Raw genomic sequence first — 27,433 nt, 5'->3', positions numbered from 1 at the left:
ATAACATAAATCTACATCATTTTTAAAGATTAATCAGTAATACTTTTATAACTAATTTATGTCAAATCATGATTTCTTGGTTACTGTCAAGTTGTCACAACAAAGACATTTTGAATGACAACAGACACTTTATGACAACAGTTATAAATATTCATGAAGACTTACTCATGTTCATGACAGGTGTTATGTCATGTTTATGACGGTGTCATGACTGTCTTATTCATAACCCGTCAAAAAAGTATTACCAATTTTGTTGTTGTAAACAAGCCTTTGTGTTCTGCCTATTGAGTCAAGAGCTGAACATTAAAAGTTCACATTTGGAGCTCCCCATTTGAAAGACAGCTCGGCCTGCTGTTTGTTTTTATATTCTGAAATGTGTATTCCGATTTAAATCGGTGGCTATGAAGGCATCGTGTGACTGCGACAATTTCAAATGCAAAATGTCAAGAAAAATGCTATTTGCTTCACCAAAATGAACCTGCATCAGATATCAAGGCTGTATTATTTTTCTTTCTTTAATGTGTAAATGTTGATTTTCTTTTATCAAATACTTGGTTTCTAGCCCGGAAGTAACACATTCTACTTCCGCCTACCTTGTCGGTCCATTCAGCAAAGATGGCGAGTGGAGGGGTGGCCGTTGCTTCGCTGTGGACCGAAGTGAACCGCTGCGGACAGAATGGCGACTACACCCGAGCTCTGAAGGCGCTTTCTAAAAGTAAGAGTCGATTCCTGACAGGACCGTCTTTAAAACCCGAGCCGCGGTCGCTGTTAGCAACATACTGTGCTGGGGATCATTGTTACTTATTAGCATGTTGCTAAACTAAAACTGTCAACTCTGTAAAGAGAGACACACCTTTCCATTTTTTGTTGTTTGATAACCACAGTGTTTTAGTTTATGAAACAGATGAGGAAGGTGTGTTGTGTATCATGTTAGATCACTATTGAATAAAATTTTCTCACTAGATTGTGCACCGGTGTATTCTGACCAATGACGTGTCCCTACCCTGACCTACTGTTGAGCTATAAGGAGTTGATTATCACTTCAACTTTCATATTTTGATTTCAAGTCAAAGTCAGATCTGTAAAATATAAAATAATAAACACACATACGCATATTCAACATTGACATTTTGTTGTTTTGCACAAGTAGCAAAATAACATGATACTGCATTGCATCAATATAATACATATTTCTTATATCTCCTAATGGTGAATAAAATTAAAGAAAATAGTGCACTTATAATTATTAATCAAGTCTTCAGAATATTAGGATATTATGTTGTGATGTAGAGTTCGTAACTGTGCATCCCTAGTTGTTTACAAACTAAAACTGGGTTGATAATTCAGATGTAATTTGATAATTTTCTTGCTTTCATTATTTTATTTAATAACTTGGTTTTTTTCTTTTCTCTGCCTCTGCTATAGTTCTGCATGAGAACAGGGACGATGTGACGGCCCTTCACTGTAAGATTGTTTGCCTTGTTCAGAATGGGAGCTTCAAGGAGGCACTGAATGTCATGAACACTCACACCAAAGTACTTGGGAGGTAAACAGCTACCAAAATATTAAATTGTTTATGTTTCATATGGGGCTGCAACTAACGATTGTTTTAGTCTTCTATCAATTTAAAAATTAATTGGCACATCCTGCAGAGTTTTCATTTAAACACTTAAGCCCTTTTTTACACAATATTAGAAATACAATAAAAGATGCAAATAAACATTTTATTAACTTAAATTGGAATAAAAATATGTTTTTTTCCACACCTGGTCTTTTGTAGCTCCAGTTAAAAAATACTTCAACATGAGAAACTAATTCCACTGTGCTTGACTTAACATCAGTACAGTGTAGGACTAATCTGTGGAATATATTTTCAATTAACTGATTAATAATTTGATAGCAAAAGGTACTTAATCTGATATCTTTCTTATACATAATTTGAACCAGGTGAAGTTAAAACTATGTCACTTGAGGAGCATAACATATTTACAGACAGGGTTTTTTATATCTTAAGAGCAAAATGTATACATTTTGTAGAATATTGATTTAATTACTGCTCTGATTATGTAATTTCAGCAAATTAACTTTTTTGAGTCTGGGTGCTTCATTTAACGATGAATTAATTACTACATTAGTTGGCGATTATTTCAAAAATCGGTTCGTAGCGATTAATAAGATTGTTTTGTGATGCTTTAAAAAATAAACATAATCAGATAAACCTTCAGTTTGTGGAAGAAAAGAAGAAACAATTTGATTAGAGTGAGTATTTAAACTGAGATTTTGAAACTGTCTGAATCTGGGAACTGTAATTGTCTCTCTTTTTTTCTTTTTTTTTTTTTTATATATTAGTGAGGTTGTATTTGAGAAGGCGTACTGTGAGTATCGGCTGAACAGAGTGGAAAGTGCACTGAAGACCATTGAAAATGCTCCTGACCAGACAGACAAGCTGAAGGAACTTTATGGTCAAGTGGTGAGACTGTTTAATGTTTCTGCTGTTGTCTTTTCTTGGAGAAAATTGTACTTATTATTGTTGTTCATGTAGTTTGTATTTCTTATATGCATCATTATAAATACACATAATTACACCCACTGATGTCCTGGTTTAACTTTCTACTGAATCTCAGTAATGGCGTCATGGAGACTGAGAGTAAGCTTTTATTGTTCAGTGTAATGATTTTTCCTGGTACACTGTGGCTTCATTCTTCCTGTTCAGATGCTGTTAGTGTGTCAGATGATCTGAACTCTTCTCTTTGTGTAGCTGTACAGACTGGAGCGCTACGATGAGTGCAAGACCGTCTACACAGACCTGATCAGGAACTCTCAGGATGAGTACGAGGAGGAGAGGAAGACCAACCTGGCTGCCGTAGTGGCTGCGATGAGTCAGTGGGAGAAGGTGCCAATGGTAATGCTCAAACACACACAAAGATCGCATTTCATCATTTTCCCTCTTTTCTCTCCAAAATATGTAAAATTAGCAATTATCTACAATTTTGATGGTTTCAGTATTTTTGAAAACTTTTTTTCTTATTGGATTGATTCAGCTTTCTTTTCTCAATTTATATTTTTATTTATATTTTTATTTTGTTTGTGACACAAGATAAAGCTATGAGAATGCTATATCAAGTGAATAATAGAGAACATACTTATTGTTTATTCAATCAAATATCTTGAAACTAAGAGATTTGGTTAAAGAGATTGTTGTCAATTCATTTACAGAAGTTCTTTGTCTTAAACTCAAGTGACAGAAGGAAGTATGATTTCAAAAGTAAAACTGTGTGTACTACTTTAAAACAATTATTTATGGAGTGAAATTATGGAATAGTTTGAATGAGAAGTTGAAAAACCGCTGTACTGTGAGCTAATTCAAAACACTTTATAAGAAAAAATAATTAAGTCTTATACACTTTAGAGTCAACGATGGAGGGAATGATATACAGTTTGCAACTTATTGTTAACTTAATGTGAAATTTTATTTTGTAAATATTGAGAAAGAGAAAGGGGTTATGCAAGATTTTTCTTCTACCTGCTCACTCGAGTGCAGTTAGTCTTGTAAGATAGTGAATTTGTCAATTATTTATGAAATTTGTAAAATTGAGTGAATAAACTTACTATTTGTTTTATGTTCATACATTTTTGAGAAAAGCTGAACACTAAATGTTCATCAATGGTCAGAACACCCAAAAATTCACAATAAACAAAATATTGTTGCTGAGATCAGAACTTTAAGTTGCATGAAAGTGATTTTATTATTGTTGTTCTTTTTTAAAAACGGATCTAGAGTCAATCTGTTTTCCTTTGTAGGAGGATCTGGGTCTTTCCGAGTCGACGTATGAGCTTTGTTACAACACTGCCTGCGCTCTGATTGGTCAAGGACAGCTGACGGAGGCCTTCAACACACTACGGCAAGCAGAAGGTCAGCATATTTATTATTACTCACCTAGTCGAACTTCTACGTTTCAAATCATGTGTTTGATATTAACAGGTTAATATTTTTCTGTTTTTGGCAGAACTTTGTAGAATCTCATTGGCAGAGGATTCTGTAAGTCATTGCTTTTATTTTGTTTATTAAAAAAATAATGCCTGTTATCCTGTGAGTTTGTAAAGTTGTGAATTATTGAGAACATAGCAAGTTTGAGAAGATTATGAGAGCTGTTGCTCATTATTCTTGAAGTGTTTATTATACTTAAAGTACATGAGAGGGCATATCATGTATTGTAGATTTATAATGTTTGTTTTTGCAAATATATAAAATATTTTTCAAATAACTGCACACAGATTCTTTTTGCTCAAATAAATGATTTCCAGATTTTAATTCCTTATTGGACAATTTAACCCAATTCGTTCCTTTCAGTACAAATCCTGTGACGAAACATTTGCTTTTGATATATAAATTGATCAAAATAAAAGCAAATGTCAATTATTGCAAACAATATTTCCATTTATTAGAACTCAATTGTCAATGTGGACAATTTTTAAACGAGACCTTTGCTTCAACCAGCTTTATTCCTTAATTTATTTTATTAATCCATTGTTAAGTGTAATTTTAAATCAGATTCCTCCAAGGAAGCTCATTCATTTATATTTTTATATATTTTATTACATTGAAGTTTTGTATTTATTCCACAATCACAAAATAAATTGCACACAAAGATTTGTTCTATCAAACTATGAATTGATTATATCCAAAATGTTCCACGTCCAACAGGACAGAAATAAATAAAATAAAATTAAGCTTCTTTTTTTTATAGGTGTTTAGAATGTGAAATGCAAGTTTAGACTGGAAGTTAATAATCTCTAATCATTTTACACCCTCAAAATGTTATAACTAAAACTTTTTGAGCTATCTTTGAAACCTTTGTTCTGTTTAGTAACAATCAAGGCTAATACAATAGTTAGATTATTTCTAAAATTTTGAATTCATTTGATCATTCACTTTTGAGGCATTTGACTGAAAATCAGCTATTAGTTTTGTGGTGTTTAGATCGTTTAATTTGGCACCAGACAGCTATCATTTGTCTGTCTGTTTCAGGATGTGACTGAGGAAGACATCGAGTCGGAGCTGGCGGTCATCCATTCTCAGATGGCGTACATCATGCAGCTGCAAGGCCGAACAGACGAGGCTTTGCAGCTCTACAACCAGGTCATCAAGCTCAAGTGAGTCTAGACTTGGCACAAGACGTGTTACGGAAATGAGAATAGTGTTAAAAATATTTTAACTTGGGATGCAAACAATTAATTGACTTACAAGTGTTGATTAATGGTTTATTTGATTAAAATTAGTTCCAGTCAATTAGACCTTATTTCAGTGTTGTAGTTTGGCCGCCATCCAGCAGAGGGCGCCGCTTGTCATACTTAAGCGGCCCCAGAAACAAGATGGCATCCGCACTAGAACGGGGAAGAGAAACGGTCGAAAAGGAGTCCGGTGTGGGTTTAAAAACTCACTTTATGCGTTTCTGTTTAAAAATATAAAAGCTCAACAAGCTAATTAAGTTTTATTCCAATCGCGCTCATTCAGCCAACCTGAATCAGCAGCTTGTCAATAAAAATGACTAATATGAAGATGAGGATGTGATAAAAATAAAAGCTGAGGGTTTAGCAGAGAAAATTTGTAGCATGATGGAAAAGACATGATTTTGATGGAGCGAAGTTTTAAAATTCCTTCAAGAGGTACTCCTGTTTGAATATCTGTAAGTTCAAGGGGAGTGAAATATTTCATACTTTACTCTTTTAATCTTTTATTTTTCTATTCAGCAACCTGAGAGGTTCCTGTTTTGTTATATCTTTAATGTTGTGTGATAGACATAATTTTCTGCTTTCTCAGTATTTAACACGGGTGATACAAAATAATGTCAAAATAAAATGCTTTTTGTTTTAACTCCACATATTATAAACAATTAGCCCTTTATGCAATGGAAACGCAGATTTTTAAAAACATGACCACTTCAGATCAGCTCATTTTAAACACAGTATTTCTCATTTTAACATCTTGAATGGCTGAGTCACGATAATCTGATCTGTTTCCAGGCCTTCTGATGTCGGACTTCTGGCTGTGACGGCCAACAACATCATCACAATCAATAAGGTAAGGATAGAGCTAGCCCTCTGAAAGTGAAACCTCCTTTACTAAAAACGCCTGATAATAACACCCTTTCTCTTCTTTTAGGACCAAAACGTGTTCGACTCAAAGAAAAAAGTGAAGCTGACAAACGCAGAAGGTGTGGAATACAAACTGGCAAAGAAGCAGCTGCAGGCCATCGAGTTCAACAAAGCGCTGCTTGCCATGTACACTAATCAGGTGAGAAAAATGCTCTGATTTCATCCACTTCTGCATTTTATAGATCTGTTGTAATCCGGTTTGGCTTTGTGGTCTGGATACAAACAGGCCGACCAGTGCAGGAAACTCTCGTCCAGTCTTCAGTCTCAGAACCCGGGTCACCCTCGACCCGTCCTCATCCAGGCGGCTCAGCTGTGCAGGGAGAAGCAGCACAGCAAGGCGGTGGAGCTCCTGCAGGTGAGCATCCTGATTCCCATCCATCACATCTGGATGAAATGTTGCAACATGAAATTCTGCCTACTATTCAGATCAATAGTAGTCCTGAAGCAATTAATGGTGATGAATCAGTTATTGAAATAATTGTAAAATAATTTAGTATATAGACTCAAAAAGGGGAGTTTCCTGAAAAAACACCACCATCAGAGCAGAAATTAAGTTAAAAAAGATAAAATATGTATTTTTTTAGATTTAAGATAATGAAAAGAACATCTTTGTTTGTAAATATGTTCAACCCAGAACTCATCAAATGGAAATTTTAGCTTCACCCCCTTCAAATTCTGTAAAAATCTTCTATTTAATACTTAATCAGTTTATCCAAAAAGTCAAATTACTGTTAAATATACCGTTTATTTACACAGAGACAATGTACAGTATTTCATTAATCTTTTAAAAAGAGACATGCATGCTACCAAGTTATGGCATAAAAATGCTAATTTCCACCTGTTGTCTCTGGACCGTTTGATGCAACAAAGTATCATTTAACAGATCATTAGTTGATGAAAATTTTGTATAACAATTAATTGCATACATGTCTGATAATTCATTATTCACATCCCACTAAAACTAAGCAACTACAAACAGGCAATTCCTAAAACTACTTTTTTGCCTTCATTAATAATGAGTATAAATCTTATTTATTTTTGCCAAATGTGGAAATAATTTAAAACTAGAACATGTCATAATCTCACATGGAAACATTAAGATGATTGTAATTCTTTTTCTACTGTTCTTGGAAATATCTGCTGCTGTTTGAGGATCAATGATTTAAACCTTTTTTGTTTGTTTTTGTTTTGCAGCAATTCTCAGAGCAAAACCCAGAAAGTGCATCTGGCATTAAACTAACAATGGCACAACTGTATTTAGTACAAGGTACTGACCCGCTCCAGACAAAATTTCCTTTTATTTTACGTTTATGTGTTAAACATAAGTATGGTCAACATAGTCATTCAGCTTTACTGTGTTTAACTCATATCAAGAAGACAAACCCCCAAAATAAACCTGTTTTTAATGTTTTTACTGTTCAGCTCACGTTACAAAAGCCTGTGACGTCCTCCGATCCATTGAAGAGTTCAAGCACAAAGCAGGAATGGTGAGAATATTAAATATTTACTCTTTTTGGGACTGCTAGATTATTAAGGGTTTCTGTAAAATCTGAGTAATCTGGTAGTTTTGTATTTTACTTGAAATGTGTTTATTGTTGTAGGTTTCAGCTCTGGTAACCATGTACTCCCATGAAGAAGATATCGACAGCGCTATCGACGTTTTCAAGCAAGCTATAGAGTATTATCAAGCTGAACAGGTTAGTAGGTTTTTTAGCTTTGTTTCATTAATGTTGCCTCGGAAACAACAGCAAAAACACAACCTTACTTAGTATTTTTGTCTAGTTTCTAATACAGATACCCTAATAAATTTGAAATGGGAAAAATCTACATTTCAGCAACATATAGGAGCTTGTTTTAAGTAATTAATAATTCCTTGATATTGATTAAAAGTATGATAAGAAGACATATCCCTCATGTTGTAAGTGGAAAAAGTTCCCAGTGGAACTAATACTTTTTTTAATCAAACACTGTTAAGTATGAACAGTAGAAGTACCACTAATAATGGCGTCTTTGGTGTTTATAAAATATTTATTTCATAAAATTGTAATTTATTCAATGTAAAAATAATTAAAGGTTGGATTTGTCCAGTTTTCAGTGTAATTTTATGTCTCTGCCATATAAAATGAAATTGTTTAAGGCTTTTTCACATCTTTACCTGTATTTCTTCTTTTCTTTTTTTTTTCCTGTAATATCCCAGTTGTTTCTGAGTGTTACCACTATAATTTTTATATTTATTGAGATATATTTGTTTATGATTATTTTATTCAATTATTTCACTTGCCTTTGAGAATTGCTGTTTTTAAATTTCACGGTGCTTTCCTTCGTGCCCAATGTAATCAAATAAATTCTGATTCTGAGCCAGTAACGTTGAAGGAGGCTGTAGATATTTGATGTCAGGATCATGTTTGAGTTGGTTTACAGTAAGGTGGTTTTATAAAAGTCTCAGCAGACTTTCTTCTTCTTCTTCACAGCCCGGATCTGCTGCACATCTGGCTCTGGTGCGAGAAGCTGCAAACTTCAAACTGAAGCAAGGACGTAAAAAAGAAGCCATCAGTGACCTGGAGCAACTGTGGAAGTGAGTCCTGCAGAAATACTTCCAGATTTTGTTCCAGATGTAAGTTTTTTACAGCAGCAAAACTTACATTTTCTTCTTTTCAACAGACAAAACACAAACGACGTTCACACGCTGGCACAACTGATCTCTGCTTATTCTCTGGTGGACACGGATAAAGCCAAATCGTATCCTTTGAAAGTTATTTCACTCATGTTTACTTGATGTTGGAAACAATAAAAATCAAGCATTCTCTGGTTTTTGCTGCTTAAGATAATAATTTACTGTTTTTTCTGACAGGAATAATTTTTTTAGCTGTAGAGTAGTATAATGAAAGAAGTTATTAAAACATTGGAATAATGATTATAGAACAAGATTTGTACAAGTGTTTGAAATCCTTGAAATTAAACTCGCCATTTCGAAGTTTTGGAAAGTGCTTGGTTTCTGGTGCTTGATATTTAAACTGCACAGTTTTGTAATTAAAAGCCCAAATTTGGAAAACACTAACAGTTTAAATATTTTTAAACTGTAAAATATCAGTCTGTTGTTTTTTTTTACTCTTATTAAAAATAAGATAACTGTTGATTCACAGTTGAGTAACTTTTTTGAGAAAATGTACTTTTACTGCGCTGTACTTTTTACTTTTTCTTGAGTAATTTTATTGTGAAGTATTTTTTTTTTTTATTGAAAGAAACTGATTTTAAAATTTTACTTTTGCCTGATTTTATTTTATTTTTTACTTATATGAATTATTGACATTTTTGGCAATAATTTTCTCTTAACTTTACATTGTAGATCATCTGATGATGTAATTTTTAACTAATAGATGAAGGATAATTTAACCAGTTACCCAATTATGTTTTTAGTCATAAGTAATTTCTTGAGTGGATGCTTTTTACTTTTATTTGAGTAAAAATATGTTGAAATAGTGCTACTCTTGCGTAGATTTTTTGGGAACTCTGTCCATTTCTGATTATAGTGAATTGAAACTGTCTTTTTTTAGCTCATTTGTATTGTTTTATCTCAAGTGTGGTGCTGGAAAAACTTTAAAACGTACATGGAAAGTGCTTGAATTTTACTGGTTGCAGGTCTAACAAGCTGAAGGTTTTTGTTGAGTGTCTTTAACATTCGTCTCCAGTCTGAGCAAGCACCTGCCGTCTGCAGACACCATGTCCTTCAACGTGGACGTGGACGAACTGGAGAACTCTCACGGCGCCACTTATGTCAGGAAAAAAGCCGGCAAAGTGGTCGGAGAAAACCTGCCCAAGGAAATTGGGTAAAATTTTTACATCAAAGAGTAATGCTTGATTTGTAATAATCAGTAAATACTGATCATTTATTTTTCTTTCAGCCAAGGCGAGGTCAAAAAGAAGAAGAAAAAGAAGAAAGGTGTGCTGATGTTCATGTTTCCTACTTCTTTTGAAGACAGAACCAATCCCACGTCATTTTTACATTGTTTTTTTTTTTTTTTTAAAGGCAAACTTCCTAAAAATTACGATCCCAAAGCGACACCGGACCCGGAGAGGTGGCTTCCGATGAGGGAGCGCTCCTACTACAGAGGCAAGAAGAAGGGGAAGAAGAAGGAGGCGATAGGAAAAGGCACACAGGGAGCGACGGCAGCAGCTTCAGCTGAGTTGTGAGTGAATGAACCCACGTACCGTTTTATAAAACATCATCAAAACAGAAGCAGAACTGCTGGAGGTTCTGCCTGCTGTTTAGTCCTTTTATAATGTAGATCTGGTCTGAATCTTCTCACACTAAAGAAGAAATTATCATTAAATAAAACATTTCAGGTAACTTAAACTAGAAGTTCCCCATGCCTTAAAAAATTATGTAAACAAAAAATTGGGAAAATATTTTTACTTTTACCCCTCCTGTCCAGATGTTCAGTGTCTTTTTGATTTGCTTTGTTTTGGACCATTTAATGGTTTTTGGTCCTTTTTATTAAAAAGGTTACCTAAAGCAGAACTAATCTAAGGTGCTGAACCTTTGATTATAGTTCACAGCCACCAATCCTGTTGTCAGAATGCCGTCTGGAGGTCAGACCTTTCAGTAAGTGTGATCTCTGTCTGATTACAGTTCGGTTCTTATTTTTTTTCCAGTGATGCCAGTAAAACCGCCACCAGCCCCCCGACGTCTCCCAGACCCGGGTCGGCGACTGGCTCGTCCACAGCCCCCAGCGGCAGCGGCGTGGTCCCTCCACGACAGCAGAAGCCTTCATCTGGAGCCACACGCAAAAAGGCACCACAGAAGAAGAAGAAGGGCGGCAAAGGAGGCTGGTAGTGATGTTTGTGAACAACAGAGAGACGTCTAGAGGTTTTCATTTCAAGTTGTTTAGGTTTTTTCGCCCCTCTTTTCTGGTAATTTATCCAGATGTGCAACCAAAACTTGCTCTTTGCTCTCCTGCAGCTGTATCTTATTTTAATGATAGATGATGAAATTACACTGAGTAATTAAAGGACACTCAATAAAAATGCTTTTTATTGTTTGGAAACAGTGTTTACGCTTTTGTTTAGCTCAGAACAAGAAAACTACAAACACAGCTGAACTGTATATTTGCATTGACTGTGCAATGAATGGTATTTTTCTAACCCTGTAGGGAAGATGAACTGTATTTTACAGCTTCAGAAAAAGTCAGAATGGACCTTAACTGTCACTTTGATAACCTTGAAATTGTGTTTGCTGTTTAATTTTTTTTATTTTTTTTAACTATTACTAAGAGCCATTTTATGACCTGCGGTGTCTGGAAGCTCAAAGAAAGATTTATTTCCACACAATAAGTTGTGGTTTTTATTTCACTGTTATCCTTAGGGATTTCACACACACACACACACAATTTGTTTCTTCATATATCTCCAATTTCAGTCTGCTGCAGGGAAGCATGTTTAATTTTTTTGTTTTAAAGTGTTGCAGTGGATGATAACTTATGATTCACTTGCATGCTAAAATACGACTATTTTGGCCCAACAGGCGTCCATTTTGTTAAGTCTTAATAAATCTCTGAACGCCGAGTCTGTTTGCTTTTGTTTTAAACATTTTCGTTTTCCTCTAGAAATATGGTTATATACAACTACAGATTTTATAAAAACATGAAAAAAGGTGGGGTTTTTTCACTAAATTTATTTTACACAGTGAAATACTTTTATGACTATGGCTTACAGAGAAGGGAAACCCCGAACTCTGTCTCAGAATATACATTTTACATAAAACTGATTTTAAAAAACTTTTGCATCTCAATAGTAGATTCACTTCAATTTTTAGGATATGAGAGTATGATTTGTACTTAAAAAAATATTTTTACAGTTGCGTAGGGGCTTTATTCCAAATCCAAATGTCTGATCCTGGGTTCCAATTACTTGTTTAAATCCAAGAGTTTGTTTTGAAAACTGTACAATATCTTGTGGCCCAATTTATTTTTGACAATCAGTTATTTAAAGTAATTTTTCTGTTAGGAATGTATGTCACTCCAATGAATATTCTCTACCTTAAGGAACTCGATCAGAGAAAATGTTTTTATAGTTGTGTTTTATAATTGTTGATTCTCCCAAAAGGCGCACATATTCAATTTATTTAAAAAGTAAGATTCGAGCACATTAATGGCTATGTTAAAAATTAATACAAATATTTAAATATAAACGAGAGTGATCTGATGGAAATCAAATTAACTTTTGCTTTAATTTACATCAGATAACTGCAACTGGGAGCCGAGTTTGACGTCAAGCCGAGGTGACGTTTTAAGATGTCCGAATTTCAACATGGGGATGCCCATAAGCATTTTGTGCAACACATAATTGTAAGTTTTACTTTCCAAACGCAAATACCACTTTTAACTTGTTCAGTCAGTTTAAAGTAGCAGACGTCTTATAAAATAAACTACATCTTAAAACCGTTGATGCGAGGAGCGGCCATATTGAAACGGGAAGTCCACCTTAGTGTGGGTCATATGAATTGCTCCCAGTTTCCCAGTGGAAAATATGGCTTAGAACGGCGTTGATTTTTCCAACTGGGAAGTTGAAATTTCCCAGTTCCGACTACAACTGGAACGCATAATTAGTGGGTGGGAAACGGAAGTAAAAGGTAACAAAATTGTTATTTTAGCCATTAGAGGGCGGTGTTGTGATAATTGATCACTAATAAAAAACACGTGTTATTAGTTGGACAGCAGGTAACTGGTTTGACTTTTGCAGTGGAGTTTCTCTGGACACTATGCCATCTTTCTACACGGATTTCTTCCACGAACCTCTGACCGAGGACGTGGAGGAGCTGCTGTCCCGCTTCCAGTGCACGGACTCGGTCAGGTATAGCGTTTTCTCGGCTATCTGGAGGGAAATGAAGTTTTCTGACATCTTCCTCGGCACCACCAACAACTCTGAAATGAAGAGGTTCTGCCGGGTCGCTCTGGCCACAGCTGTGAAGTACTTCTTACCTCCGCACAGCTACCATATCCGGGTGGGAGGTTTGTATCTGATGTTCGCCTTCTATCACACGCAGCCGGCCTCCACACCCGTCCACATCAGGCTAGCGCTGAAGGACTGGAGCCATGTTCAGAGGTTTCTCACTGAGTCTGAGGAGGCAGCGCATCATGATGTTCTTTACATCTATCACAAGCTTGCTGCGACCAAAGCTTTCCACTACACAGCCATGCCGCATTTTCTGACCTTCCACAAGCAGAAAACAAAACCGGAAGTTCAATGCAAGGAGTTCCTAAGCAAGGCATCGTCACTTCAGGAGCTCCAATCTGCAGAGATCTTGGAAGAAATGGCCGACATCCAGGACCACTATGAGAAGCTGAAGGAGGCCACGCAAGTCCGTGCTGATGTCAATATGACTCATCCGGACTATACTTCCCGCCTAAAACAGTGTATGGATGAGTTCTTCTCATGGCAGCAGCAGCAGCAGCGTGCTTTGCCCAAAGAGAAAAATGTTGGAGGTGAAGTCGATAAAGATCCAGAGGAAGATTGCAGCAGCAGAGCCAGGCTTCTCTCCTCTATCAAGCAGAAGAGCTACAGTAATGTCCACACGACATCCAAATCCCGGAGACACAGAGAGGTGGAGAAGGCGGAGTACTCCAGCTCAGATGGGGAGCAGGTCCAGAAACCTCCAAGAAGGAAGACTCATGCCTCTCTGCGGGCTCGGACCTGGAAGAACTTGGGCAAGACGGACGAGAAAAGTAACACCAAGATCTGGCTGCTGAGCACCCCTGAGCAGCGGCACGGGGTTCCTCTGAGGAAGATGAGCCAGGCTGCAGCATATACAGAGTACAAAGTGATGAAGGAGGCGGGATAACCCTGAACTCTAAAAAGGTTCTGTTCGTTTTCAAGGAAATACTTTAAGAAGTTCGGAGCACTTTGATTTTTTTTCTTCCTTTTTTATTTGGCTAAAGGCTAGAATTGCTGATGAAACGAGTGACAAGTTAAAGCTTTTTCTTTGTTGTTATGAGCAAATAAAACAAGATTAATAAAGTTGCAAAAAATATAAGTTGTTTACTCTTCAATTGAGCAAAATTGGCTGCGAGAAAAATTTATCAATGGGGAAAATAATTGAAAGTCAACTTTGAACATTTAAAAACTTGATGGCTAGATGTTAAGCTAAAACATTCTGAGGCACAGCATTATGAAGCTTATCTGGAATTGTAAAACATTTGCACACAACATAATGCAAATTCTTGAATATATCAATATTGAATTTATGCTAAAATTAATGCTTTTTTTAACAGCAGAAGTGTATTAAAGGATTTATAAGCAGCTCATGCACTGTTTCAACATAATTGTATCTCAAATCAGGAACAGCAGCGACCTCCGCTGGTCAGATTTCACTTTATCACCTGTAAACAGATTTGCTCCACCTGGCGGTCAATTCTTGAAACTGCATCAACAGAAGGCGTTTCACCCGGATATATGGCACGGAGAAGTTCATCCGGAGCTTCCTGTGACTTAATCCACTTGTTGAAGAGAAGTGTCGCATGGAGTAGCATAGACAAACTCCGTTTTTTTTTTGGTTATAATTTAGATAATGTCTTCTTCACACGCTAACCGGCGCCCACTACGCAGCAGTTAAGCAGACAGTTTAGCACCATGCTCGGTCTGAGGAATGCGGGAGTCTTCGGCGCCTCCGCCGTTCTTGCAGGCGGAGTCGCTTATCTTATCTGGAACTACGGTTCATCCGGCAAGGAGAAGAAGCTCGATACTCGGCCGGGAGAGGATGGCAGAAACGGCAGGGAGAACGTGAAAGTGGAGGTGGAAAGGGAGAAGAAAGCTCCGGTTGAAGAAACTGTTGTTCCCGCAAAGGTTGCGACAACAGTGGCGGTAAGTGAGTTTTTCTAAATGGTAAGGGTTAAGGAGTTAGAAATATTCACTCCAGATAACTTCAGGAATATTTTTACTTGTTAAAACAACCTCCAAGATGATGGTGCACTTTTATTGTTAAATCTCCATATTCTAACAACATGTTGGAGCACGTTCTCTGGAAGTTACTGTGAGTTGTATTCTGGGAAATGTATTTCATTATTTATTTCATTATATTTTATATTTAGTTTGTTAACCAGTTACTAAATGCATATATATCTATTAAAATGTAATATTTATCGGGTCATAGTGGCAGCCTGTTGGAGTAATTAGTTTTCGTAGCTTTTGTTAATATTTTTTTGTTTGTTTTTATTACTTAGATCAGCTATTTGGCATCCCAAACAATAAAATAATATCTGAACTATGACCCCAAATTCCAAAAAAGTTGTTAAAAAAAGCTTTATGGATGCTGAGATAGGGTGAAGTTCAAATAATCTCTTCTATCACTCATTGTTCATATCCCCTACACCATCATCTCTCCACCCAACCTTCTAACAACACAACCAGGGAGAAATTTAATGGAGCAGCAAAAGCAAATGAGTTGGATTAGCAGAGCTTGTCAACAACTGATGCCCTGCTCCCTGCTGAAATTCACTGTACATGACCCACATATCCGTCGGATAGTCGAACCTCGGATTCAGGAAGAGCAGTGTGGTTTTCGTCCTGGTCGTGGAACACTGGACCAGCTCTATACCCTCAGCAGGGTCCTGGAGGGTTCGGGGAGTTCACCCAACTAATCTACATGTGTTTTGTGGACTTGGAGAAGGCGTTCGACCGTGTCCCTCAGGGAGCCCTGTTGGGGGTTCTCTGGGAGTATGGGGTCCCAGGCCCTTTGATACCCTTAGAGATAGGGTGAGAAGCTCAGTCATCCAGGAGGGACTCAGAGTAGAGCTGCTGCTCCTTCACGTCGAGAGGAGTCAGTTGAGGGGGATCTGGTCAGGATGCCTCTTGGACGCCTCCCTGGTGAGGTGTTCCGGGCACGTCCCACCGGGAGGAGACCCCGGGGAAGACCCAGGACACGCTGGAGGGACTATGCTTCTCGGCTGGCCTGGGAACGTCTTGGGCTTCCCCCGGAGGAGCTGCTACCCCCGTGACCCGACCCCGGATAGAGCTGAAGAAAATGGATGGATGGATGGATGAAAAGGAAAAAAAAAGATGACGCATTTTGTTAGTGTTTACTAGACAATATCAATCAAAATGTAACAAATAAGAATAAAAATAATTATTCTGATTCCTGACTCTAATTATAAGATCCATAACTGTAATTGTTGAAAGTCTTAAACATCCGTTTTAAATTTTTCTGCCACACATCTTCCATATTTCAGCTCATTTTCTTTCCCCACTTGTGCAGATTTGACTTCATTAATAATGCAGGACTTAGTCATGCTTAAACTCGTCTTTTGCGTTCCTTTAAAGTGTTGCTACAGCTGTGTTTTGTGTTCCAGGCCCATCCTGTGGAGTCAGAGAGAACCCAGGTTCTGGTCCTGGGTCTGGACGGAGCCGGGAAAACGAGCCTGCTGCACTGTTTTTCCAGCGGCAGTCTGGAGCAGGAGGTGGAGCCGACGCAGGGCCTGAACGCCATCTCCATCAGCAAAGATGACATGGACATCGAGTTTCTAGAAAGTGAGTCTGAACTTGTTCTTGGCTTTGCCTTGAGGTAGAGATTTAAAATGCCCCGAGACTTTATTTGAACTAGAACAAAAATCCTTGGCAAGATTATGTGTTTTTGCAGTGTAACATCTGTTCTCTTGATTATTTTTTGGATTGAAATGTTTATTTATTTTGTATAGCATTTGCTTAATTACTGCTAAGGGTAGTAATTAAGCAAATGCGTAATTAATAGAAAAAAAAGCTATTTTTCTTTCAGAAAATTGCTTTTTCTTGAGTCTGTTTGCTCTGTGCACTTTCCTGAATGGAAAAACCTCCATTTTGTGTTTAAAATAAAAAAATCAGCATGAGGGCAAATATAAACAGTACACTTTATCAATGAAACACTGTAAACCAAAGCTCATTAGCCAAAAATGTAGGTTTGTTTGTAGCCTTGTTTTAAAGTGGACTTGGTCAAAATAAAACAATAATTTCTCAGTCATAATTTATTGCTTTGTTTTAATTAGTTGTAGTCTCATTATTGCATTAAATTATATATTTTTATTCTACTGCCAGATAGGTAACCTAGTACTTTTATATTTTGAGTCTCTTTTATTTTACTTTAAATGTAAATAATTCAAGACATTTAGATGTTGAAACATTTGAACTAAGGTCGGTTGGTGTCTGTTTCAGTCGGCGGTGGGGAGAGTCTGCGGCCGTACTGGCAGAAGTACATGCCCAAAGCTCTGCTGCTGGTGTTTGTGGTCGACTCCGCCAACCCAGAGCTTTTTCCAGTCACCAAGAAACATTTACACGAGCTGCTGGCCCTTCACCCCCACCTGCCTTTAATGGTGCTGGCCAACAAACAGGTGAGAAGAAAAAGCAATTCTGGATGTCAGATTTTAAAAGTGAACTACTACACTTGCTTGAACAGGTTAGCTGTGGGGGATACAAAACTTGTTCATTACATTTTCTGCACACAATTATTAGATCATATTTTGCTCATGTCAGTTCTGCCTATTTTGAACTCCTGGTTTAGTACATCTGCATATCAGGGCCGTTGTCGATGGATAAAGGGAATACATTTCTGCCAAACAACAGAAAATTTGAGATTAATCAGATTTTTTCTAATAGTTGAACATTTGCAAGAAAAAAACTTAAATAAAAAATTTTCAACTTCTTCAATTTTGACTTTAACAAGCTCAGAAAATTTCCAAGTATTTTTGAGAAGATTTCACATATTAATCTCAATTTAAACAATTTACAATGGCCCTAATACAATGTTAGAGTTTTAGGGCCTCTTGTCGCTTAAAATCCAAATAAGTTGCTTCTGGGCATGCCCCCTAACATTTTATGTGAAAATGACTCCAGACAGTTGCATAATTATACAGCCGTACATCTTTGAAAAGTAGAAGTAGAGCCTCCTGTACAACCAATAAGAATGCTACAAGTGGTTTCTGGATTGTAAGTCAGCAATAAAACTGCTGGCTTTTCCAGCAGCCATTGCACAGCTCATATGCATACAGCCAGATGAACAAACGTGCTCAGCTTGAGTTATTAGGTAACTGGCTGGACTTAGCTGGAGTTGCTAGGTAACAGGCAGTGCCTGCTGATTTGTTACATTCCAAAGGTTTCTGAAACAAGTCATTTCCAACTTATTGTCAAAAAAATGGCCGTGTTTTAGTTTTTTCAGTGCTTGGGCTGTTTTTAGAAGCTGTAGAAACCCAAATGGAAATACAAACGTGGAAACTTTGCGTAAAAGGTTCTCTTTTAATAAAAATTAAAAAGCTAACTATGAGTTTTACTGCTAATGAAATCATAAGAGTTGCTTTATTTATTTGGAGCCACATTTGTTGTTATGTTTATTTTCTAATTCCAGGATCTTCCCACATCCTGTAACATCACTGACCTCCATGATGCTCTGTCCCTGTCTGAAGCTGGGGACCGCAGGCTGTTCCTCATTGGTACCCATGTGAGGAAGGGCGACTCAGAGCTTAGTTCAGGGGTCCAGGATGCTCGGGACCTGATCTTCCAGATGGTTTCTGGAGACAGATAAATCATGGAGGTTTAGAAATTATGCAGTATTGCTGATCCAATGCAACAAATCCTTTATTTTTGCATTCTTATTTAAAGAAATGGGAGGATATCAAAGGTTTTAAGTTCATGGCAACTTGTTACATGCTTTAGGTGTTTTAAAACTTTAAAAATTTATTTTTTCTAATTTATGTGCTTTAAGAAAAGAATAAATAACAGACAGAAAAATAAACCCATTAAAGTCTCTTGGAGTGAAACAGTAAGTCTGCACTTTTTGTTTTATTCATGTGAGTAACAAAATAATATTTGGTTATTGGTCAAGTTTAGAGCAGTTACGGTTTTCAACCACTTGGAGCCGCCAATGAGCCGATTCATTTGTATTTAAACTTTTCTGTTAATTTCAAATTAAAAACCTGCAGCAGAAACACTACACACTACTGTTTTATTCTACAGTGTAAAAACTGTTTTCTGTTTTAATTATTATTTTTTTGACCGTAAGTTGACAGGATTCCTTTTTTTAAGCTGTTAAGCAGGTGGATGTTTTTATTTTACCCATTTCATTTTCTGTTTCTTCTCCATTTTTTAATTAAATCTGTGAAAATCGGTTTAGTTTACTTTCCCAAATGTTTCAGAAAGCTAAGCTATACTAAAAGTTTCAATAAAGAAAGACAAATATTTGTTCTATACTCTTTTTTTTGCACTTAAAATAAATTTTTTACAAAACTTTCTGGTTGATTTTTGGATGACATATAGGTGACATAAATATTCCCCACATTATAATGGAAAATAAAACTGAATAATTCCTGACTACTTCTACCTTCAGTGTGAACAAACCTTTAAGAAAATAACTAACTTTAACCTTTCAGGGGGAAAACTAAGTGTGCACATTCTTTATTGCCTTTAGATATTATTATAGCGTCCTGATGTCTCATCATGGGAATATGGCGACCTCATTTTGTGATGATTTGGGAACATTTTTATTTTCAGCTTGCAAAGAGAAGCAAACATTTTGGATGCATGGTCAAAAGTTTCACCCAAGATAACACATTTTATTGTTCATTACATAAAATGGACATTTTCAGCAGGTAGCAAGAAAAGATGAAACAAGAGAAAGTATGTTGTACCCAAATAGCTTCACTTCTTGAACTTTTATTGGTTAAAAACTGACCCTTTTGTAACATCTAATAACCGCTATCAATAGAACATAACATGTTTGATAATAATGCTCAGTTTCTGAAATGATTTACATCAGATTTAACAAGTCACACAATTTTTAGAAAGTTTCATTTTCTTCTTGTCAATCAGGAAAATGTTTTGCCAAAGGTCGTCAGGATCACCAAGGTGTTCCTTAGCAATAACTTTGTAGACTGATAAATGCTAAAGACTTTCTCATCTGTTTTTTAAAATTTATTTGGATCTTTTACCTGACTTCATGCTTAAGAGATTTCTCAATTCTGCTGTTCTGGTAAAATCAGATCTGGATGTGACTTGTGCAGGCTTCTAGTAAATTAATGTGAGCTTTTTATTATTTTTTTCGCATTTCAACCAGGTTGGTTTGGCTAGCTTTTTTTCTTTCAGTAAATTAAATAATTTAAAAACTACATTTTGTATTTATCCAAAATTATTAGACCAGGTGTTGAAAGTATTTATTTTTTATTTGGCATCTACTATGGATGCAAACTTTAGGTCCAGATGTTCAGTCGTGTTAAAATGAAGTCTTGAATCGGTAACAGAAGATCATTCTTCTTTGCTCGCTGACCCATTTGTATCACTTTCAACATCCTGAGACGGTAACAAAGCAGACTCCAGTTTCAAGGACTCATCAGCTGGTTGCTAGGGACTCATGGCTCCATAGCAACAGCAGCAGATTATTGTGACATGTCCAGTGGAGACAGTGAAGATGGTGTCTGGAAAACAAGGTAAGTTTGCAAATTTCTTGTTGCACCTTCAAATCAATTCAGTTTGCTCATTCTGATGCATTTAAACCTGCAGGTGTCCGGCCGAGATTCGATCCCTCAAAGAGGTGCTGCTGTTTTATCGTTCCTGTATCTATGAGTTTGTTATGAGTTATAATATCGGCTGTAGTTATAGTTCTGATTGCATGTTGGATCTGATCCCAGACTCCCTTAAATTCCCCTCATATTTAACGTGGATTCATGTCTTGTGGATTGTGTGTGATTTAACAGAATCTCGGAGCTGGCGCAGCATAAAACCTCAAAAACAGTCTGGGAGACGACTCCTTGGTGAGCAGCTCAAGCTTTTCTTTCCTGAAACCACAGAAAGCCCCACAGTGACCTCTGCAGATCTGGTTAAGAGCTTAAAAATGTTCGGCTTTGAGACATTCGGTCACTGATCCAACCTGAAACTGAATCCAAAGAAAAGCTAAATTCAGTCTGGTTATTGATACAAACCTTTAAACTATTCTTTTAGATTTAAAATGGAAAATTTCTTCCCCCTGTTGTGTGTTTATTTTAACTTCATAGCTGTGTTTCATTGCAAAAATTAAAAATTTTATTAAGTATTTTTGGTCTACTTTTGAGAGTACACTTGAAATAAGACAAAACTAACTTTTGAACTTTTCATCAGCATATTTGTTTTAAGTCAGTAACTCAAGTACTCATTGTACTGGCAGATTATTTTACAACATTTTTACCATAAGTGAAATAATCTGTATTAGTGGAACTAATACTATTTCATTCATTTTAAAGATGAGCTATTATGCCTCTTTCCTTGACCAGATTCTGCTTATTTTGAGCTCCTTGCTTAATGAGCTGTTTTAAGGCCTCTGTTGCTTTAAATCCAAATAATCAGCTGATGACCACAAACCTCTGACTCAACATTTACATTCACATGTGAAAATGGCATGTGAACAGGTACGCATTTTACAACTACACATCTTTGAAAAGCAGAAATGTAGCCTTCTGAACAACCAACAAAGTGCAGCAAGTTGTTTCTGGATGTTAAGTGAACAACAAAACACCTACAGTGGTAAAACCAGTTAAAAAAATGTGCAGGATCTCCACTTGGGTTGCTAAGTAACAGGCTAGGTAACAGGCTGGGCTTTGCTGGGATTTCTAGGTAACAGCACTCTGTGACTCAACAATCAGGAGGACTTTGAAAATTGTTTTCAAGACACCAAAAGACATTCACACATTGCCAAAACTCAACAGTGATTTTTATAATTTTTTTAAGCGCTTAGACTTTTTTTAGGAACAGAAATGGAAGTTTAAAAATGTACAAAATGTGATTTTCCATTATAGGTCCCTTTAACTATTTAGGTTTATTGATTTATTTACAAGCTCCTATATCTCACTTGTAAGTTAGTTTTATCTAAATCCAAGTGTAATAATATATTTGCACTAGAAACTAGACCAAAAGTACTTTGTCAGATTTTGTGTTTTTGCAGTGTAAATATAGTTTTCGATTTCAAATGTCAATTTTCTTCTCCCTTTAGTGCATTTTTAAAACTTTATAGTTGTGTTGGAAACTGTTTGTCCTTTTATTGATCAGTGAGAAGGTGAGCTGGGGCAACCAGGAGCCGATATGGCCCATCTCCACCGCCGCGCTCAAAGCTACTCCGACTGCAAGAATCCAATCCCTGGCCCAACACAAAAGAGACTTCTCAGCAAGGGAGGACCCCCGGAGGCAAGCAAAACACCTGCAGCATTATTGATGACTGTCTGGAAAACGATAGAAAGGAGGGACTGCTTGTGTTTTGCTGACAGGCTTTCAGTGTTGCAGTAAATCAACATATTTGTGTGGGGAGTTTTTCACAAAGTGGATGTAAGAGGCTGCAAAGTGATGTTCAGGACCGACGCCAGGTCGGAGGCGATCTCCCCGGAGAGCTGTCAGCCTCAACCAGACGGTGATAAGTGAGGATTGTAGGTGGAGTTTGTTGTTTCTCTGCCTCAGCGATATTCAGGGTAATTTAATCAGAGGCCCACACAGGAAGGCCCCCTGATAATGATAATTACGCTGGAGCAGAAGATAATAGGAGACATCAGCTGGTTTGGCTTCAAGCGTGGAGATGAAAACATTTAGAGGGTTTTTTTCTGTTGAGACTTACTTATAAAGCTTTGTTTGCTGAAGGTCGGAGATACAGCCGCATTTTCCCCATGTTAAAAATGAAATAATTACTTTTTCAATAATACTAACTAAATATTTACCAAAAACAAGCTCGTGTTTCTTGCTGAAAGTTTATTTGTAAGTTATTTTTCTCTTATTTTAAGTGTACTAAGATATTTACAGTACAAACTAGAAATAAATTACTTGGTATAATTAACGTCTTTGTAGAGTTTTAGCTATTCTATGTAAATATTGCATAAAAACATACATAAGAATTGTTTAAACCACCCTTTTATAATTAATATATTTAATGATTAAAATCAGTTCTTGTTGGGGCGTGCTGTGGTGGTGTAGCGGATAGCACAACCCACATTTGGAGGCCTTTAGTCCTCAACGAGGCCGTCGTGGGTTCGATTCCCGGACCCGGCCGACATTTGCCGCATGCCTTCCCCCCTTCCTGTCAGCCTTCTCTCATATAAGGGACACTAGAGCCCACAAAAAGGCAGCCTGGTGGGGGAAAAAAAAATAAAAAATCAGTTCTTATTTGAGTTAATGAGAATTTTCACATCATGCGTCATGATATAGTCCTGAAAATGTAAATATTTCCTTCCTTCAGGTGGTTTTCCACTCATACATCCAACATTAAACCAGGAGTTGCATCCCACCATTGTTCTGTCTGCCTCCACCTTCTTCCTTCTCGCTCTTTTGTCTGAGATGTACAACATATAATGGCTTCCATTTTCCTGCAGGAAACATGAAGAGGAAGAGGCGAGTGTCTTCAGGAAGACCAGGCATCCTTCCTCAAAGACGTCTCAGTACGAAAACACTCTGCGATTGTCTGCGCCCAGAACGAGGAGCCGCGGCCCTCAGGAGCCGGGGTAAAAACTCAAACACAAACATGGAGGAATATTTTTACAATTCAAGGTCATGTGAATGTCACTGATCTGGTTTACATGATGTGATTTGAGGAGCTTTAAAGTAACGGAAAAAGTAAATGAAATAATTGTTTTTATATCTTTATTAAAATGTAACATATAGACTTTAAAAACCATCAAATTTTGACATAGGAGATTTTTTTTACAGAATTAATAACATATTAGAGTATTAGTAGAAATATTGTTGATGTTTTGAGAGACTCCAAGTAAGGAAATAAAGAAGCATGGATCACCCTTACAAAAAGAGAATATATTTACCAATGAGTTACAGGAAATATAATGGAATATATTGTAATATATTATTTTCTCTATACAATTTTTAACATATAAAATATGTATTAAAAATATATGTATCTATATAATCAAGTAATATATTCAAATATAGAGAAAAATAATCTGCTGCTTTCCATACATTGCAATATATAATATAATAAATCCCAAAATACATGTACTTTTATTTTTTATAAATATCCACTATCATGTATAACAAATTATATGGGAAAATGTATTGGTAATGATTAATAATTTTATGTTAAATATTGTGAAAATATTGCATGTTTAATTAAAAAATATTAAGATTTACAATAAAACTGCAAAAGAATATGGACCATGATTGCTTACAAAAAAAAGCTTGAATTAGGTCGTATTGAGGTCATTTTGAAGGGAGCTGTAGAAAATAAACTGTAAACTATAGGTGAAAGGTCAAATTTGCATTTTCTGATGACTAATGAGCAACGCAGAAAAACATATTTACGACATTTTCTGTTTTATATTTATATCATGTTCCCAACAGAGCTCATGTGCGTCCAAACGGTGGCGGCCACAATCCAAACGAAAGTTTTGATTTTAATCGCAGTCAAACGCAGCATATCATATTGTTTAAACATGAAAAGACGGAGAAAAGGCTCAGGTCTGACACCAGCGTTCAGACATCTGTTATTTCAGTGTCAGGCTGTGGGAGACGAGACAATGGAGCTTATTGTACACAGTTCAGACCCCCGGGATGTTCGTGGAACAACCACGGAAATCTTTTTATAAATCGTGAACTCTGTGTTGCTGGATTTGGAGACTGTGTTCATATTTTCAGTTACAAAAACTCAAGAAGGCTAAAATGTGATGGGAATGAAAACCCTTAGTTATAATTTAGTCATCCCCAGCGGAGAGATAAATAAAACAGAAAAATAACTCTGTGGAGAACGGAAATATATACTACAGCCTTAAAGGGAAATATGACTGGTAAAAAGCATATAAAGCTTAAATTGGAATAAATAAACTGCCAGGAGAAAAGTCAGCAACACTGTAGAGGAGTGTGTCATACACAAATTTATGAGAATGGGGGGAAAAATCCATCTGAGAAATTACTCAAATAAGAGTAAAAAGTATTTGGTAAAATAAAAATCTAAGTACTGAGTCATTTCAGATTTAATGTTTTCAAATTATGTAATCAAACAAACAAATACGTAAAGTAAGATGTTAAAATTGTCACTTCATTGACCCACAGGTCCCTTCACACACCTCTGTGTGACAACAACTGTCCCATTTGGCACGTTGATCCCCGAGTGAGAAACGTCATCATCACCGCTCGATTGCTGCAGCTCTCACAACCCAAACAGACCCATCCTGACTACTGCAGCAACAGGGAGGTACGACACCGAAAAACCTCTCATTCAGTTTGGAGAAACTTTACTAGAACAATTGCTAAGATAAAGCTGCTTAAACTTTGTTTTGGCTCTGTTACATGAAGAAAAACAGAACTTTCTCCATTTTTGTCCCACAGAGCGCTGCTTCCATCGTCTCCTTAGCGTCCAGAACAGCTCAGATATCTCAGCGACTCGCCCAGTTGTCGCTGCCCAAACTGAAGCAGAGCAACATCTGCTACCAGCTGGGGCGCTTCGAGGAACCAATCTGGATTGTAAGAAAGCAAAATCCATCTGTAAAGTGTCATCTCATTCAGCTTTTTAAATATTAAGTGGCTGCTTAGGGCCCCCAAGAGCAGAGACATATAGGTATGGGGGACCCAAAATGAAAATCTGCTTAGGGTCCCAAAAAGGTTTGGACCGGCCCTGCTCCAAAACCTCCTTGGTTCAAACAAACTGAAAGCTATTTGCTAACTATAACAGAAGTTTTATCTCAACTTATTCAACTGTCTTATTTCAGGTAAATTGTTTTTACTAATCATCAGCTAGAAGTGTATTTTTTATGTTCTTTTTTTTTGTTTTGTCTCATGCTAAATTTCAAACAGGTCTCAAGAGCAGCAAAAAAGGCTTCAGCAAGTGTTCGAGTTGAGACGCTGGCAGCACCAAAGCAGCTTCACAAAGATTACATTCCTCCACAAGAGCCAGAGTGGAGCCTGAGAGATGCAAAGACCAATAAGCTTCTGTGGAAATACTAAGAAAATTCTCTATTTCTTAAAATTGTTCCCAAATTGTTTGCCTTTATTTCTTATAGCACTGTGAAAGTGTTTACCTGATGACAACCATCTTCTGTTCTGGCTTTTTTGTCACACTTAAATGTTTCACATCATCAAACAAATGCTAGTATTGGATAAAGTTAAATACAAGTAAATACAAAAATGTGAAAAAGTAATGCCCCTTTTTTAAAGTCCTAAATTAACTGTGATTAAAGGGGACTTATTATGCAAAATTCACATTTTTCATGTTTTTATACTTACATTTGGATCTCTGCTGCTTCTAAAAACAACCCAAGCACTTAAAAAAATAAAACACCCACCAATTTTTTGGCAATAAGATAATATTCTTTGGTGACTGGAAACTGAGCCGTTTCAAAAACCTCCCAACTGTTCAGTCACATTCTGCACCGTTACCTAGCAACCCCAGAAAATTCCAGCATGTTACCTAGCAACCCAAGATGAGTTCTACCAAATCTGCCAGCTGGTTTTCAAAATTCTAATTCAAAACTACTTTATTAATCCCATAGGGAAATTAAATACCACTGTATGAGGTGTACAAAGGCTGCTGGAAAAGACAAGTATTTTATTGTTAATGTACCATTCAGAAACCATAGTTTGTACAGCTAAAAGTTTTACAAAAATCCCCACACAATAAATCTCATGCATCCATTTCTGGGAATGAAACTTGGAATTGCTGTAATTTCATGATTGAAAAATATTGCCCCTCTAAATTTTTGAGCTTCTTGCAGAGAAATCAAACCCGTCAGAAATAAAACATGTCTCTCACTGCAAGCTGGAAGCAGGGATCCACATGGTTTTCTGTCCGCTGCTGAGTTTTTATTAAAACCATGTGTTTCAGACTTTGCACAATGCCGCTGTGGTTCTCTCTGAGTGCTTGAATTAGTCTAGATTGAATGCATAACAGTTTGTGTTGCTTTACATTATGTTTTTCTTTCAGTTCTTTTTTTAAGCTGTAAAAGTGAGGCTGCAAAATTCGGGGGGGAAAAAATCCAGTCTGATTTCATCTACAATGGCTAAATGGAATTATCCTCAGAAGAAACTAGATCTATATTTGTTAATCTATTATACTCATACAGCTGAAATTAGTTGCAATTTACACCACATCTAGTTTTTAAGAGATTTGTTCATGAATGAACTCTGTTTTTATCCTTCCTTATAATTCAACAAACCTTGTATGTTACTATTACAACAACAAATCCTGAACATTTTCACTATCCAGGCCAAACAAAATGAAATCAATACCACCAGCTGCAGTCACCGCAAAGCTGGAAACTTGACTTGAGTTATTTAGATATTTTCCTTAAAGCAGTGTGTGTGGGCTGCTAGAGAC

General features: G+C 36.6%; 4 protein-coding genes across 5 annotated transcripts; all 4 read left to right on the top strand.

The window, feature by feature from the left end:
• Positions 1-502: 502 nt before the first annotated feature.
• Positions 503-11,718, top strand: srp72 (signal recognition particle 72). The gene is made up of 19 exons (XM_044127130.1): positions 503-715; positions 1,426-1,546; positions 2,350-2,470; positions 2,759-2,902; positions 3,802-3,913; positions 4,008-4,039; positions 5,030-5,154; positions 6,025-6,082; positions 6,164-6,295; positions 6,383-6,511; positions 7,351-7,423; positions 7,579-7,643; positions 7,758-7,853; positions 8,628-8,731; positions 8,818-8,895; positions 9,846-9,983; positions 10,059-10,096; positions 10,184-10,343; positions 10,810-11,718. Exons 1-19 carry the CDS (start codon positions 616-618, stop codon positions 10,988-10,990), a joined length of 2,007 nt encoding a protein of 668 aa, XP_043983065.1. The 5' UTR covers positions 503-615; the 3' UTR covers positions 10,991-11,718.
• A 712-nt stretch (positions 11,719-12,430) lies between these two features.
• LOC122837060 (snRNA-activating protein complex subunit 1-like) lies at positions 12,431-14,185 on the top strand. 2 transcript variants are annotated; one of them, XM_044127128.1, is made up of 2 exons: positions 12,431-12,500; positions 12,895-14,185. In XM_044127128.1, exon 2 carries the CDS (start codon positions 12,914-12,916, stop codon positions 13,991-13,993), a length of 1,080 nt encoding a protein of 359 aa, XP_043983063.1. In that variant the 5' UTR covers positions 12,431-12,500; positions 12,895-12,913; the 3' UTR covers positions 13,994-14,185. The 2 variants fall into 2 exon arrangements, with proteins under 2 accessions (XP_043983063.1, XP_043983062.1); XM_044127127.1 differs by lacking the exon at positions 12,431-12,500 and adding an exon at positions 12,665-12,784.
• A 371-nt stretch (positions 14,186-14,556) lies between these two features.
• Positions 14,557-19,391, top strand: arl9 (ADP-ribosylation factor-like 9). The gene is made up of 4 exons (XM_044127129.1): positions 14,557-15,012; positions 16,497-16,674; positions 17,332-17,507; positions 18,518-19,391. Exons 1-4 carry the CDS (start codon positions 14,782-14,784, stop codon positions 18,692-18,694), a joined length of 762 nt encoding a protein of 253 aa, XP_043983064.1. The 5' UTR covers positions 14,557-14,781; the 3' UTR covers positions 18,695-19,391.
• A 1,054-nt stretch (positions 19,392-20,445) lies between these two features.
• LOC122837059 (testicular haploid expressed gene protein-like) lies at positions 20,446-26,100 on the top strand. Its single transcript, XM_044127126.1, has 8 exons — positions 20,446-20,591; positions 20,665-20,695; positions 20,859-20,915; positions 22,183-22,317; positions 23,487-23,615; positions 25,174-25,315; positions 25,450-25,584; positions 25,915-26,100. Exons 1-8 carry the CDS (start codon positions 20,573-20,575, stop codon positions 26,062-26,064), a joined length of 798 nt encoding a protein of 265 aa, XP_043983061.1. The 5' UTR covers positions 20,446-20,572; the 3' UTR covers positions 26,065-26,100.
• Positions 26,101-27,433: the final 1,333 nt, after the last annotated feature.

Source organism: Gambusia affinis, linkage group LG09 (genome assembly GCF_019740435.1).
Source record: "Gambusia affinis linkage group LG09, SWU_Gaff_1.0, whole genome shotgun sequence".
Lineage (NCBI taxonomy): Eukaryota > Metazoa > Chordata > Actinopteri > Cyprinodontiformes > Poeciliidae > Gambusia > Gambusia affinis.
The sequence above is the reverse complement of the archived record's forward strand: the minus strand, read 5'-3'. Positions and strand labels throughout refer to the sequence as shown.

Bases quoted from the DNA above. Each gene is read 5' to 3' on its own strand.
- LOC122837060 (XM_044127128.1), top strand. From the start codon at position 12,914: ATGCCATCTTTCTACACGGATTTCTTCCACGAACCTCTGACCGAGGAC.
- arl9 (XM_044127129.1), top strand. From the start codon at position 14,782: ATGCTCGGTCTGAGGAATGCGGGAGTCTTCGGCGCCTCCGCCGTTCTT. The intron at 16,675-17,331 runs GTGAGTCTGAAC...TGTCTGTTTCAG, and splicing joins GGACATCGAGTTTCTAGAAA to TCGGCGGTGGGGAGAGTCTG. The intron at 17,508-18,517 runs GTGAGAAGAAAA...TTCTAATTCCAG, and splicing joins TGGTGCTGGCCAACAAACAG to GATCTTCCCACATCCTGTAA.
- srp72 (XM_044127130.1), top strand. From the start codon at position 616: ATGGCGAGTGGAGGGGTGGCCGTTGCTTCGCTGTGGACCGAAGTGAAC. The intron at 6,083-6,163 runs GTAAGGATAGAG...CTCTTCTTTTAG, and splicing joins ACATCATCACAATCAATAAG to GACCAAAACGTGTTCGACTC. The intron at 9,984-10,058 runs GTAAAATTTTTA...TTTTTCTTTCAG, and splicing joins AACCTGCCCAAGGAAATTGG to CCAAGGCGAGGTCAAAAAGA.
- LOC122837059 (XM_044127126.1), top strand. The intron at 20,916-22,182 runs GTGAGCAGCTCA...TTTATTGATCAG, and splicing joins GTCTGGGAGACGACTCCTTG to TGAGAAGGTGAGCTGGGGCA. The intron at 23,616-25,173 runs GTAAAAACTCAA...ATTGACCCACAG, and splicing joins CGCGGCCCTCAGGAGCCGGG to GTCCCTTCACACACCTCTGT.